The sequence below is a fragment of the Delphinus delphis genome, chromosome 1 (assembly GCF_949987515.2).
Source record: "Delphinus delphis chromosome 1, mDelDel1.2, whole genome shotgun sequence".
Lineage (NCBI taxonomy): Eukaryota > Metazoa > Chordata > Mammalia > Artiodactyla > Delphinidae > Delphinus > Delphinus delphis.
In genome coordinates, this window is record NC_082683.1 from 11,713,119 (window position 1) to 11,729,274 (window position 16,156).

General features: G+C 50.9%; 1 protein-coding gene across 1 annotated transcript; it reads left to right on the plus strand.

The window, feature by feature from the left end:
• Positions 1-6,540, plus strand: CTRC (chymotrypsin C). The gene is made up of 8 exons (XM_060032960.1): positions 1-391; positions 1,654-1,745; positions 1,842-1,939; positions 2,832-2,957; positions 3,834-3,970; positions 4,778-4,923; positions 5,779-5,931; positions 6,469-6,540. The coding sequence occupies exons 1-8, from the start codon at positions 352-354 to the stop codon at positions 6,481-6,483; spliced, it is 807 nt and encodes a 268-aa protein (XP_059888943.1). The 5' UTR covers positions 1-351; the 3' UTR covers positions 6,484-6,540.
• Positions 6,541-16,156: the final 9,616 nt, after the last annotated feature.

Here is a 16,156-nt window from a genome sequence, read left to right on the forward strand (position 1 = left end):
CGCGTGGTGTTGGGAGAATTAAGTGACTGCAAGAGGTATTGGGCACGGCACCCGGCACAATAAATGACAACTAAGAAGAATGAGTCAGGCCAAGCAGCGTGGCAGGGCCCCCCAAACCTGTAAACGTCAGATTTGCTCTGTCTCAGGATATTTGGGAAACTCCTGCCTCCACGCCAGCTCCATCTCCTGCGCAAATTAAACAGTAACCAGCCAAGGTCAGGGAAAGGGCCTTGACAGAACAGGTTCCTCCCAAGGGGTGGCTCAGCCTTGACGAGGTGGGCCCACCCTCCTCCTGCCTATAAGTGGGGACCTGGTCGCCGCGACGGCCACTCGATCCCGGACACTCACGACATGCTGGGCGTCAGCGTCTTCACAGTGCTCCTGGCCTACGGTAAGCTGTGGCTTGGGGACCAGCGGCAGCCAGCGGGCTGTGAGCTTGGGCTGGCCTCCCGGGGACAAGGCTGGGGTCAGGGACCCTCTGCTCTCCAGGGCTTCAGGAAAGGAGCTTTGGGGTCCCACGTGGGTTCAGCTACTACTGACCAGCTGTGTGTCGGATGAGCCACTTGCCTGCTTGGCGACTCTGCTTCCATATCTGCAAAATAGGATTCATGTTCCTCACCCCAGGGTGAGGATGAGCCATGAGGTATGGAAAGCACCAGGGACGCAGAAGGCGCCTCATCCCGGGTGACCCCGGGGGGCCTCAGGGCCTACCTTTCCCAGCATCAGCATCTCTCATTTGGGGATTCTTTGCTCCCCCCGCCATGCTGGTGACCTCCCAGATTGGGAATCCAGGAACTTGGCTCGAATGTCCCTCTCTCTTGGCGGGACCTGGACAAGCCACTTCCCCTCTCTAAAGCTCACTGGCTCTTCTGGCAAGTGAGAGCACTTGATTAAGAGTCCTCCAGCTAATAACAACAGTGATGATAACAATAGCTGCTCCTGTGTACCCCATGTTTGCTCTGTGTCGAGCACTGTGCTAAGCCCTTGACGATCAGGAGCCAATTTGATCCTACAACAACCTTGAGAGGCGGGGTCTGTTAATATGCCCATTTTACAGATGAGGACCCCGAGGCTCAGTGATGCTCCATATCTTGGTATCTAAGATCACATGGCTGGTTAGTGGTAGAGCCAGAATTTGAGTCTGGGTCTTCCTCACTGCACAGCACTCGCTCTTGACTGTGCCACACAGCTCCCCAGCTATGACAGTCTGGAATTCTGTAGATTCAGTGCTCACACACCCACACTGTGCTGTGGCCTGAAAAGGGACAGCAGGGTAAGGTTGAAGGACACAGGTGTACCTGGGCACTCACACACAAGCCAGCCACTTTGGGTTTCCTTCAATGATTCGACATTCACTCTATACCAGGTCTTTTGCTCAATTCTTTACCTGCGTCATCTAATTTTTCTTAGTTGTCATTTATTTATGTCATGTTTTTTAAATTCTCAGGACGAACTTACCAGGTTAGCGCTAGTCTTCCCGTTTCACAGAAAGGGAAGTTGAGGCCCAGCAAACTCGATGGCTTCCCCAAAGCCATGCAGGAAAAGTCAAACCCATGTCTGCCCAGCCCCCAAATGTGCGCTCTTTCCACCTGCCCCTTCCCCAAAGCGATGCCAGCCTGGCTCACCTGTGCTCTTCCTCTCCTGTATCCCCAGCCTCCAGCTGCGGGGTCCCCATCTTCCGGCCCAACCTATCAGCCCGGGTGGTGGGCGGAGACAACGCCGTTCCCCACAGCTGGCCCTGGCAGGTAAGCGCACTGCAGCAGGTGGGGAAGGCGAGGTGGAGGTGGGTGGGGAGCAGGTCCCTGGGGGCTGACACGTGGTCCTTCCCCATCCTCCCCCAGATCTCCCTCCAGTACCTCAAGAATGGCGTGTGGAGGCACACCTGCGGTGGCACCTTGATCACCCCCAGTCACGTCCTCACAGCTGCCCACTGCATCAGGTGAACAGGATGCTGCCCAGACACCCCACCCTCGCCCAGGGACAGGAGCCTGATAAGCTGCTTTTCTTGAGCACACACTCCAGACACTGGGCTGAATAAGCTACTCCCATCCAGTAACTCAGTTGTTAATTTATTCATTCCACAAGTATTTACTGTGCGCCTACTATACGCCAGGGAACACGGCAGTGAGGACACAGTCTGTGCTCTCAGGGAGCTTATATTCTAGTGGAAGACAGAGTGACAGACCATTCAACAAGTAAATATATAACAAAGCAAGTGGCAATGAAGAAAAATAAAGCAGAAAGAGAATAAAAAGTATGAGGAGTTCTATTTTAAATGACGTGGCCGGGGGAAGATCTCTCTTGAAAGGAGTTGTTTGAGCAAAGACCTGAAGGAAATAAGGGAAGACGTCATTGGTCTGGGGGTAAGGTGTTCCAGGTGGAGGGAACAGCTGATGCAAAGGCCCGGAGGAGGGAGCCCACTTGGTAGGTTTGAGAAATAAAGTGGAAGCCGGTGTGGCGGGGCATTTTGTGTGAGAGGAGAGGAAGAGGCAGTTAGAGAGGAATGCAGGAGAGAGAATGCAGGCCAGCAGCATGTGGACTAGCTCATCTTCACAGCAGCCCTGGCAGGTGAGTTCCAAGATTATCTCCACCTTCCAGGTGAGAGAACTGAAGCCGAGCCTACCCACCTAGCAGTCAAAGTGGACTTGACTCCAAGACCAGGGTCCTTACCCCGTGCCCTGGGAAGGGTCAATGGGATGAACACTCCCTTCCCCCGAACAAGTCCCACGGTGGCCCCAAAGCTGGGTTACTAAAGACCCAACGTCCCCCTCTACCCCACCGGCCAGTGGGGACAGGAGGCCACCCTGACCCGGTCCCCTTGCTCTGTCCAGCAATACCCTGACTTACCGCGTGGCCCTGGGGAAGAACAACCTGGAGGTGGAGAATGAGGAAGGCTCCGTGTTCATGGGCGTGGACACCATCTTTGTCCACGAGAAGTGGAGCTCCTTCCTAATTCGGTGAGTGCCCAGCTGGCCATCCCACAGCCCCCTAGGAGCAGCTCAGAAGAAGGAGGCGTCCCTGAGATGCGGCCGGAGCCTGTCCCTGGACCCCATCCTTAGCCTGAACAGCCAACAGATGATGACTTTACGCAAAATGGCAAAATGCTAAGTGGAGGTGGACACCCCTCCAATACCCATCACTGGCCAAGGGTCTCTGGAAAGTACACAGGGAATAAGGATCCTGAGGCTCCCCCAGTATATTACCTGAAGTCTCTCAGCCTGAGGATGAGCCAGCACTCACCTTTACTGATGCATGCTCGCATTGTAATAAGCAGCTTACATGCCATCTCTTATTTAATCCTCACAACAGCCCTAGACAAGGAACCGAGGATCAGAGAGGTTAAGGAATGTGTCCCAGGTCACACAGCCCAGTACATGGCAGAACTAGAAATCAAACCAGGCTCTCTCTAGGGTTGTCCATTTTCATTCTGGCGACACGAAAACATTAAAAATTGCATCCGCAAGTGTTTTTATCGTTATAATTTCCAATTTGCTTAGCTGAATTTCAGTTGATACATAACCTTGCAGTGGTTCAGAAGGCTTCTGCTCTTGTCTCCCCTCTGTTAAGCCTTTCATGATGTGAAGACACAAGGTGGCGCAGGGTGGGGGGGAAGGGGAAGAAGCTACACCTACAGGAGCGGGTGATGGGGTTAGAAGGCAGATCATTGGTCCTCCGGCATCTCTGTCTGCCAGTAAGAAGCTGGAGGTCCAGGATATTTATGGAGGACCCCTGCTCACCCTTGGCCCGACTCCCAACTCACAGCCTGGGCCTCTTAGCATTGGCTTGGGGGAGCAGGCCCTCCTGCCATTCACCACCTCCACTTTGGATTCCAGCAATGACATTGCCCTTATCAAACTGGCGGAGCCCGTGGAACTGAGTGACACCATCCAGCCAGCCTGCCTGCCAGAGGAGGGTTCCTTGCTGCCTCAGGACTACCCCTGCTACGTCACTGGCTGGGGCCGTCTCTGGAGTGAGTATAGCCCCTGGCCAAACACGAGTGTCTTATTGGAGGAAGCAGCTCCCGTGATAAGCACACCACCCACATTTGCCCACCGCTTTCCTTTTTGCCTTAACATCTTCACATCTTTTTTAATTTTGTAATAATGGTTAATATTTATTAAGCATATACCATGCGGCAGACACTCTAACAAGTGCATATAAAGGGTGTTATAAGGATTAAATGGACTAGAATTTGTCAAGGGCTTAGAACAGGGCTAGGCACATACTAAGTGTCATGTCAGTGACTAGTAAATAAATGAAACTAACCATCTTGGGGCGGGGATTAGATCTTATGACCTTATGTTATACCACACGCCCAAGTAAATTCCAACTGAATTAAAAGGTTAAATGCAAATAAATGAAACTACAGAATACTTAGATGAAAATGCAGATCCTCTACAATTTGGAAAGTTTGGGGGTGAGAAAGACCTTTCAGTGTGTGACACCAAAGGCAGAGAACTACAGGGAAACCATTGGCAATTAAAACCCCAGAACCCAAATTAAAGATAACTCAGTGGTTATTTCTTAAGCGTTTTCTATGGGTTGGTTCTGCCTTCCCTGCCCTTGGAGGGGTCTCTAACCCAAACAGTTCAGGACCATTGGCTCAGAGTCTCGCCTCTCAATTAAGGGCCTGTGTGTGGGTCCCTCAAAGTCTCTCCAGAACTCGCCCGGTCATGACCCAGCCCCATCCAGCCCTCTGTTCCCTGAAGGCCTGGGCCTGGGCTGGCGCTGAGGCTGCCTGGGCTGACCGCCCGGTCACCACCCATTCTCTCTCCAGCCAACGGCCCCATCGCTGACGAGCTGCAGCAGGGCCTGCAGCCCGTGGTGGATCACGCCACATGCTCCCAGAAAGACTGGTGGGGCAACAATGTGAAGAACACCATGGTCTGCGCCGGGGGTGATGGTGTCATCTCAGCCTGCAACGTAAGTGTCGAGGTGCTGCCCCACGTCCCTACTGCAGGTGGCCAGATGGAAGGGGGCAGTGAGGAGGGCAAAGGAGTGAGAAGTGGGGAGACGCCACCCCCTCTCCCTGGGGGGAGACTGAGCCCTGGCTGGGCCTAAGAGGCTCAGGAGAAACTTGCCACTGTCCCCCTTCCCCTCCCCCACCAGCACTGTGGCCAGAGCATGAAAGTTGAATGTGAGTCTGAGTCCGAGTCCCAGCCCCCCACTTCATAGCTGTGTAACCTTGGGCAGGCTGTTTGATTTATCTGAACCTCGGTTTTCCCATGCATAAAATGGAGCGGTAGTAAGCACAGGGCTGCTATGAGGACTAAGTGAGTCTAACACAGGTAGAAGAGACTTCGGTGAAGTCCGGGCACACGTTCCTTCATACCGTCAGCTCCGTTGGTCCAGGGAGACAGAAGACTCAGGGAGTCTGACACAGAACGAAGAAACATCTAGGACAATCGGGGACTGTCCCGTTTTCAAACACATGAGCCTCTCCCCACTTGCATTTTCTTCCCTTTTCTCGGGTCTCCTACACGGCTCCCAGCATGCTCATCCCTCTGGGCAGCTCAGAGTCTTAGGTGCGGTGACCTGAACAGCTAGGGAAACCAAGGCACAGAGAGGGTTCTCAACACCTCAAGATCACACAGCAAAGCAAGACCTAGTCTGACACCCCAGGGCCCCCCAGAATAAGGCCAAGTTACCCACAAACCACATTTTCTCTGCCTCCCTCACTATGGACACGCTGAGGCCAAAACAGGGGCTACCCATATGCCCCGCCCTGACCTTCCTGCTTCCCGAGCTTCCCTCTGACGCCCGCCCCGTCTGGCACAGGGGGACTCGGGCGGCCCACTGAACTGCCAGGCCAAGGACGGCTCTTGGGAGGTGCGGGGCATCGTCAGCTTCGGCTCCGGGCTGAGCTGCAACACCCTCAAGAAGCCCACGGTCTTCACCCGCGTGTCCGCCTACAACAACTGGATCAACGAGGTGGGTGCGCCTCCCCTGCCCCCTCCTCTCCACCCGCCCCTCACCCTCCCTCGCCCTTCCTTCACTGACTCCCCTACTCACTCTTTCACTCACTCCATTTACTCACTCACTCCTTCCAGAAGTTTTGATCTCGTGCTTATTGCAGGCAGCCTTGAGTCAGGGGCAGTGAAGCAAACGGCCATTCACTTCCCCACCCTTTCATCCATCAGCAAATACTTCTGTCCCAAGCCCAGGCTCCCACCAGTGCCCCCAAATGTGAAGCGTGGCCCCAGCACAGGAGAGGGGGCAGCATGGATGGCCGTCTATATTTTGAGGGTGCGGGGACAGAGAGTCACCCTGGGCTGGGGGCTTCCACCCTGGGAGCAGGAGGTATCCTGAGCTCACCTGCACAGTGGTCGGAAGTGCCCGAGAGGGCCAGACCCCTCGGGCAGAGGCAAGCCTGTCTTGTCAAGGCCCGGGGCTGCCGGCCATGTTCCTACCCTCCCGGCAGAGCCTCACACCCGGCAGAGTCCCTCACTCTGTTCTCTGCTTCTCCAGAAACTACAGCTGTGATTCATCCCTGGGAGCCAAGGCCGCAAATCCCGGCAACCACAATAAACCTCCTTTCCCCTCAAGCGACCTGTGTTCTTGATTTGCGCGTCCCCTGCGGGTTCCCGGGCTCTCTAGGGGCTGCCCGTTTCCATACCAGGGGTGCAATGAGAGATCCCCCTCAGCCAGCCTGGTTAGGCCTTGGAAGGAGCTGCTGGGGATGCTGGTGGAGGGGGCACCCCCAGGAAGCCACCTGGTGCCTGAGGGAATATGAGTTAAGGACACACCAGACACCTGCCCCATCCCCGCACATCTCATAAGCCGTGAACCACCGGGCCCTGATCAGACCGCAATGGCTTCCACACATAGTCACAGCAGGTCAGAGGTGGGAAAGCTTGCACTGCACTAGACAGGCAGGGCAGCTCAGGCCCAGAGAAGGAAAGAGCTGGGCCAGATCACAGGAGCAGACGTCCAGTCATGCACAGGCAAGAGGCTCAGGGCAGGGCCCTCTGGTCCTGAGGCCGACTAGAGGGCAAGGGGTCCAGAAAAGAGAGGGACCCAGTGTCCAGTGAGGTACATCCAAGCGGGACCCCCGACCCCTGACCATAGGGTCTCTGGTCCAGGGCGCTCCTGGGGATGTGCTGCTCTATGGAGGGAGGTATCCCCAACCCGGCCGCTGAAGTCCTCCTAGGAAAGCCATCAACTATGGCTGCCTCTGGTTGGTCCATGAGTTGTCCAGTTTCCCCATCAGACTTTGGTTCCTGGAGATGGGGACCGTGGCCTCCCACGATGTCCAGCTCATTCTCAAAAAATACTTTATTTTCTCAACCAGCAATGGGACCTACAAGGAGCCCAGCACCAGCTCAGCCGTAGGAATCTAGGGATGGTCCAGACAAGATTCCTGCTCTGCAGGAGACAGACCCATAAACAGATCACTGAGTTCCCTGGTGTAAGTGTGAAGGTAGGAATACAGTCCAGGAGCATGGCGAAGGGACACTTAAACCAGTGAGAGTAGGCAGGAAGAGTCCAGGACGGCTTCCTAGAGGTGGTGATGCCCAGTGGAATGTATTCTTTACATTTGAGCAGAAGGTACCAAAATACAGAAGATGCTGCTGGTTGCTTGACCCAAACTTCATTCCCAGCCTCCTCCTTTTGTAGTTGTCTCTATACTGGAGGCTAAAAATGCTAACTTCTTGCTGTCCCCAGGTCCCTTGCAGTTATAATATCAGTGATAGCTAACACTTACTGAACACTTACTCTGTGCCAGGCACCGTTCTACAGGTTTTACGTGTATTACCTCACTTAATCTCCAAAACAGTCCTAAGACGTAGGTTATTAACATCATCCCCATTTCACAAATGAGAAAACTGAGGCTAGAGATGGTTAGTGACTCCCCAAGGTGATTTACCTGGGAGGTGATGGAGCTGGGATCCAGACTTTGTTAATCTGGCCCCAGAGCCCATGCTCTTGACCACCATGCTCTACTGCCCTGTGATGAATATGGATATGATGCCTGGAACTAAGGCAGCCTTCTTGTGGCGAAGAGAATTACAGAGACACGAGCCCAGACATCATCGAGCTGCAGATCTGATGCCAGCAACCGTTCTCTGAATGTCTAATTATGTAAAAACTAAATAAACCTGCATTTGTTTTAACCACTGTAGTCCAGTTTTCAGTTACTTGCAGCTCAGCACAGTCCTAAGTGATACCCTGGGGGATAACATAAGGGGTCACTTTCCTGACTGAGGGAAGGCCATAAGCAAAGTCATGGTAACTGCTTGGAAGAATCTCCAAGCAGAAGGTATTGCTAGAGCATAAGGCACAGGGCAGGGATTGGGTGACCAGTGGTCCTGGCACTGAGTAGTTTTCTAGGAAGTGGTACTTTCAGTGCTGTCCCAGGCAAACTGGGATGGTCAGTCACCCTAACGGGGAGGGGCAAGAGATGTGGCTAGAGAGTGAGAAAGGCCCTTCCTGGAAGGACTTGTAGCCATGGTAGAGGGTTGTTGGGACTTTATTCTGAGGGCAATAGGGAGCCGTAGAGTGGTTTTAGACAGAGAAGTGATCTCTGTGGTCAGATGTACACCCTAAAGCATTCATCTGACAGCTATATGGAGGGTGATTTGGAGCAGGCCAGAATGGAGGCAGGGAGGCCAGTGAGGAGGCTGCTGCAATGTTCTAGGCCAGAATTAATGGGGCCCCAACCATCAAGCTGCAGATGGAAAGGAGAGATAGGTTCAGTAATTCAGTAATAATTCAGTAATTAGTTAAGAGGCATATGTATAGTGTTGGACAGCAGCATCCCCCCCAGGGCCAAATCTATATAAATTTTGGGAACGTGATTGGATGATCAAAGCTACTTTTTATTAGCTAATAAACGGTAAAACATAAGCCACAGTTCTCTCTGTTCAACAAGAGTGTAAAATTCTCAGATTCAGGGACAAGACCCACTGTTACATACAAGGGTCAATGCCCATCTGTGGTAGACAAAATACTAGCCCTCCAAAGACGTCCATGCCATAGATCCCAGGACAGGTGAATGCATTACCTTACGTGGCAAAAGGGATTTTGCAGGTGTGATTAATTGAAGGACCCTGGGATGGGGTGATTAGCCTGGATTATCCAGACGGGCTCAGTGGAATCACAAGAGTCCTTTTTTTTTTTTTACATCTTTATTGGAGTATAATTTCTTTACAATGGTGTGTTGGTTTCTGCTTTATAACAAAGTGAATCAGTTATACATATACATATGTTCCCGTATCTCTTCCCTCTTGCGTCTCCCGCCCTCCCACCCTCCCTATCCCACCCCTCCAGGCAGTCACAAAGCACCGAGCTGATCTCCCTGTGCTATGCGGCTGCTTCCCACTAGCTATCTACCTTACGTTTGGTAGTGTATATATGTCCATGCCTCTCTCTCGCTTTGTCACAGCTCACCCTTCCCCCTCCCCGTATCCTCAAGTCCGTTCTCTAGTAGGTCTGTGTCTTTATTCCCATCTTACCCCTAGGTTCTTCATGACATTTTTTTTCTTAAATTCCATATATATGTGTTAGCATACGGTATTTGTCTTTCTCTTTCTGACTTACTTCACTCTGTATGACAGACTCTAGCTCTATCCACCTCATTACAAATAGCTCAATTTCGTTTCTTTTTATGGCTGAGTAATTAGATCACTCCCTAACACCATACACAAAACTAAGCTCAAAGTGGATTAAAGACCTAAATGTAAGGCCAGAAACTGTCAAACTCTTAGAGGAAACATAGGCAGGACACTCTATGACATAAATCACAGCAAGATCCTCTTTGACCCACCTCCTAGAGAAATGGAAATTAAAACAAAAATAAACAAATGGGACCTAATGAAACTGCAAAGCTTTTGCACAACAAAGGAAACCATAAACAAGACCAAAAGACAACCCTCAGAATGGGAGAAAATATTTGCAAATGAAGCAACTGACAAAGGATTAATCTCCAAAATTTATAAGCAGCTCATGCAGCTCAATAACAGAAAAACAAATAACCCAATCCAAAAATGGGCAGAAAACCTAAATAGACATTTCTCCAAAGAAGATATACAGACTGCCAACAAACACATGAAAGAATGCTCAACATCATTAATCATTAGAGAAATGCAAATCAAAACTACAATGAGATATCATCTCACACCAGTCAGAATGGCCATCATCAAAAAATCCACAAACAATAAATGCTGGAGAGGGTGTGGAGAAAAGGGAACACTCTTGCACTGCTGGTGGGAGTGTGAATTGGTACAGCCACTATGGAGAACAGTATGGAGGTTCCTTAAAAAACTACAAATAGAACTACCATATGACCCAGCAATCCCACTACTGGGCATATACCCTGAGAAAACCATAATTCAAAAAGAGTCATGTACCAAAATGTTCATTGCAGCTCTATTTACAATAGCCAGGAGGTGGAAGCAACCTAAGTGTCCATCATCAGATGAATGGATAAAGAAGATGTGGCACATATATACAATGGAATATTACTCAGCCATAAAAAGAAACAAGAGTCCTTTTAAGAGGGATTAGTCACAAGGAGATATGAGGACAGAAGCAGGGGGTCAGAGTCAGAGGGAGATCTGAAGATGCGATGCTGCTGACTTTGTAGATGGAGGGAGGGGCCACAAGCCAAGGAATGCAGGCAGCCTCTAGACGCTGGAAAAGGCAAGGGAAGGGATTCTCCCCTAGAGTCTCCAGAAGAAACCAGCCCTGCTTTAGCCCAGTGACACCGATTGTGGACTTGTGACCTCCAGAGCTGTAAAAACGTACACTTTTATGTTTTCAGCACCTTATTTGTGGTAATTTGTTAAAGCAGCATAGGAGTTAAATACACCATCACTCCTCCCTTCCAGCAAATCTAAAGTACTAGGTGGGGAGTGTAAGAGGGTGGCAAAGGAAGGGTCAGGAAGGACTCCCTGGGATCTGGCTGGGATGAGAGCAAGGATCTGTAGACTTTGTCCAAGAGGTCACAAACCAGTGGTTGGGAGCCAGGGAGAGTGGGCACTTAGGCAGTGACCCTCCACCTCCACCTTCTGCCTTGGCAGGAGTTCCCTTGGCCTGGGGGCATGAGAGCCCTCATGCCAGTGACCCACTAGAGTGCCATTGTGTGTCTAATGCAGGCACCGTGGCTAGTGTGTACTGAGCACTTGGTAATCTGTGTGCCAGGTACCATCCAAGGGCTTTATATACTCAATCTCATTTAATAATCCTGGCAACCCCGATTATCATCCCCCTTTGCAGATGAGGAACCTGAGACTCAGAGGGGTTTAAGAACTCACCCAAGGGGCTTCCCTGGTGGCGCAGTGGTTGAGAGTCCACCTGCCAATGCAGGGGACACAGGTTCGTGCCCCGGTCTGGGAAGATCCCACATGCCGCGGAGCAGCTGGGCCCGTGAGCCATGGCTGCTGAGCCTGTGCGTCCGGAGCCTGTGCTCTGCAACAGGAGAGGCCACAACAGTGAGAGGCCCATGTACCGCAAAAAAAAAAAAAAAAAAAAACTCACCCAATAACAATTTGATACCTATCTCTGAGTTCTTTTACAGGAACTAAGGCCCCCACCCAGGTGGAGGACGGTAACTTCAGGCTGAGCCCAAGCACGTGGTCAGAGCCACGGAGATTCCTGGAACAGCACCCTGTCACCTGACCACCAACCAATCAGAGGAAGGTTACACACCTTGGAGCCCTCCTGGCAAATTTTGCCTATAAAAACTCTTCCCGAAAACCTTTGGAGAGTTCAGGCTTTTTGAGCATGAGCTGCCCATTCTCCTTGCTTGGCCCTGCAATAAACCATTCTCTGTTCAAAAACCAAACCAAACAAAACAAAAAGAAACCCTCACCCAAGATTGCACAGCTAGTAATGGGGCACCAGGACTTAAACCCAGGTAGTCTGACTCCAGAGCCTGTGTGACTAACAACCATGTTATTCTGCCATTAATCCCGAAATCTCAAGGCCCGCCTCACACACTGATTCCTCTAGTGGCCCTGCCAGGAAAGGGTGGAGGCTGTACATGTGCTGACAAGCTTGAGCGAAGCTGGCAATGAGCCCACGTAGACAGAAACCTAAGAGGAGAATTGTTGCTCAGAGACGTTCACAAAGGCTTTTACCCACTGTATCAGCTACTTCCAGCATAATTAATAATGTTGAGCAAAAACCAACCACAGATGCTCAGTGGAATCCAATGACAAGTATTTATTGCTCACACGCCTGGGGTCAGTTGGGGTCAGTTAGGTGGCCCTGCTGATTTTGGCTGGAATCACTCATATGGCTAGGGGTCAAGTCTGGGTCTGGCTGGGACAGCTCAGCTCCACAGGGCTCTCATCCTCCTCCCAGGAGGCCACCGCAAAGTTACATAACAAAAGGCATGGATACAGGGAGGGGTGAAGGATCAGAGCCATCCTGGCAATCTCCCACACACACACACACACACACACCCGTTATCTTGGACACAAATTAATAGCATAAACTATGGCAGGGCAGAAGGGAAGGCGGTCACTATGCTGGAGCTCTGAACTCTGCCACTGATAGGCAATGACAGCAGCTGAGTCACTTAACCTCTCAGAGACTCAGTTTTCTCATCTGTAAAATGGGCACCTCCCCTCCATCCCTCCCTCCTTCCCTTTGGGAGCCAACAAAATAACAGGGGCTTGTGATCGGAGGCATCATTACTGCTACTGACCTCACACCTGGACCCTTATTAGGAGATCCTCCCTCTCCCTTTTATTCCTAAGGAGAGGGAGCTTCATTCCCAGCAGGCCGTGGGGGTCAGTCCTCTGAAGCTCACTCTCATCAGGTGGGGGGCACCTATCTGCAAAGCTTCACAAGATGATGGGCTGGGGAGCAGGTAATGACAGAGAATAAACATAGAGCACCTTCCCAAAGCACTGATTTCCTATGAAGATTGTGTGGGAAGAAAAAAATGCACATTAAAATAAACCCAGCTGTGCTATGAAATAAGCTGCAAAATTCAGATCAAGCTTTCAAGATGAAGAATGAGACTCCGGAGACATTTTGCTCTTGTGGTGACTGCTACATGCTAGACCCCACATCGTTAATCTACTGAAAACCGGAGCCTGCAAACCAAATCTATTTTGTAAATAAAGCTTTATTGGAAAACAGCTATGCCTATCGGGCTACTTTTGCACTGTGACAGCAAGGTTGAGTAGTTGCAACAGAGACCGTATGGCCCGCAATTCTAAACTATTTATTATCTGGTCCTTTACAGAAACAATTTGCCAACCCCTGATCTCCTAGGATTCTTTGATGGCAAAGTTGGAAGAATTCTGTGCTATTCTGATAGCTGAGGCCTACAGGTTGAAGGCTTGAAGAGGGAACATTTTATTGAACATTTATGATTCTCAGTGTTTTAAGTGAATAAACCGTTGCTTAATTCTAACAACAATCCTAAGAGATAGATGGGATTGTTACTGTTGCATTTGGTAGGTGAAGAAATTGAGTTAAAGAGATGAAACTTGTTCTAGCCCAGGTCGCCTCAAATGTTAACGTGCAGAAGAATCACCTAGGTATCTTGTTAAACTGCAGATGCTGAATCAGTAGGCCTGGGTGGGAGAGTCTGCATTTCTTTTATGCTTATATATACACACACATATATATATTTGACTGCCCCGGGTCTTAGTTGCAGCATACGGGATCTTCGTTGTGGCATGCGGGCTCTTAGTTGCGGCATGTGGGATCTAGTTCCCTGACCAGGGATGGAACCCCGGCCCCCTGCACTGGGAGCGCAGAGTCTTAACAACTGGACCACGGGGAAGTCCTGAGTCTGCATTCCTTTTTTTTTTTTTTTAAGATTTTTTTTGATGTGGACCATTTTTAAAGTCTTTATTGAATTTGTTACAATACTGCTTCTGTTTTATGTTTTTTGGTCGCAAGTCATGTGGGATCTTAGCTCCCCAACCAGGGATCAAACCCACAGCCCCTGCATTGGAAGGTGAAGTCTTAGCCACTGGACCTCCAGGGAAGTCCCCCCGAGTCTCCATTTCTAACCAGATCCTAAACTAGGCTGGTCCAGACCACTCTGTGAGTAGCGACGAACCAGACCAGAGTCCCTACCAGGAGGCACAGGGGTGCAAACCCAAGCCTCTAACCACAGAGCATATGGCGTCTCAGAGGAACCCTTATGAATGAGTCATACGCCCCGTGAGAAATTCGCATCTGCATCTCCCTGGCCCCGCTGAGACCTCAAAGACCCAGCCGAGGCTAGAACTTTACAGATTGCCTTGTTGTCCCACAACAGATCAACGGGGGACTGAGCCCCAGAGGGGGAAGTGGGCTGTAAAACCCACTCTCTCTCCCAGCCTCCGTTCCCCCTCCAGAAGCCTCCATGGTTATTCGGTGCTGTCCCTCCCCCGCACCTCCATCAGGAGCCTGGAGCCCAGATCTAGAGGTGGGACTTGTGCTCCAGGCCTGGCCAATCCACCCTAGCAGCCCCTCCTCCACCACAACAATTGGTTCAGGGATGGGCACGCGACCTGAGGCGGATCCAATCAGAGAGAGTTGCAGGACTTCTGCGGGAACTACCAGGAAGCTCTCACTCATTCCCTGATGTGTTTGAGGATGAGGGATGCGAGGCTAGAACAGCAAAATGGGGGAAGAGGAAGAGGGGATGGTTTTGCTCTCCAGGGTACCTTCGGCAATGTGTAGGGACATTTCTGGTTGTCACAACTTAAGGGAGGAGGGCAGGGACTACTGGCATCTAGTGGGCGGGGACCAGGATTGCTGCTAAGTACCCTACAATGCACAGGAGGGCTCTCATCGCAAAGAACCATCACCCAAAGGTCAACAGTGCCATGGTTGAGAAACCCTGGGTCAGGGATTCTGTAGCCCTCGTGCCCCCATAGGACCACCTGGAGCTCCTACAGGCCAGTTAATGGAGCCTGAGAGTGGACGCTCACAGTGGAAAGCAGAGCCAGAAGACGGAGAGGAGCCGAGTCCTAGGGACATCACCAGAGCCCTGGATCCAGCTGTGCCTGAAGTGAGCCCTGCTCCTGGACTTTTCCATCTTGTGTCCCAATGAATGACTCTTTGGCTTAAGCCTGTTTGATGACGTTTTCTGTCACTTTCAAACCCTCCCAGCAATATGGTGAAATAGGCCAGGCATATGTTCCTCTCACTGTTTTCATTCATGGGCAGCCCCAGGCCAGAGGACCTGTGTGATCACACAGCAAGCCCATGGCATGCACAAAACTGGTATTTGTCCAGTGACCTCATACAGGGAAAATCTTATAGTAAAACAAACGCAGATACGTGAAACAGAATGGCATGGTCACATTAATTCAAGATAAAATAGGAAACTTCAGAAATTGTTTGTTGTTGTAGTGACTGCTACAGATTGTAAACAAGAGCCCACACTGTTAAAGGAGTTAGGGAATGCAGTTGGGACTAGAGCCCAGATATTCTGACGTCTAATGCAACGGGATTCTGTACCCCAGCCTCCTTCACCTTCCTCACGATCCCGGGGAGATTACAAAATTTTCTCACACCCATTTTCTCACCCATACAATGATCCTGCAATCAGGCCTGGATTGTTATTTAAGAAACTCGGGCTCAGGAGAGAAGTGACTTGTCCCTCCAAGCTATAATGCTCAGATCTGACTCAGTGAGGGCTTGAACTCAGATCTTAACAGATGGAGTCCACTTTCTGCTCTGCTTTTCTAGCTGGGCAAAAGGTAGAATCTGTGGTCACAGAGCAGGACTGTCTCACCAGAGCCTGGCCTGCCTGGCACCGTGCTCAGACCACAAGCAATAAGAGTGAAGGTTTAAGGCAGAACGAGAACATCCATCAGGAACCCTCGCTCATTTTCTCCACCCGTCTCCCCGCCCCCCCACCCCCGCCAAAAACAAGGGGCTTATTGCAGTGCTAGGAGGACATTCGGAAGGCCACCTTCAGCAGCATCAAGTAAAAGGGCTTGGAAATCAGACCAACCTATGTTGGAATCCCCATTCTGCCGCTTAGAAGCTGTGTGTTCTTGGGCAAGTCACTTTACCTCTCTGAACCTCAGCTTCCTCCCTTGAAATATGAGACCCTTGTGCAAGGTTTTGTAAGGCTTAGATTAGGTAAGACATCTGAGTGCCTCTGATGTATATGTTTGGTGAGTGTCAGCCTCCCTTTCTAAGAAGTTCCTGCTCTGACCCCACTTGGCAGATGAAGTTACTGGAGAAGTAC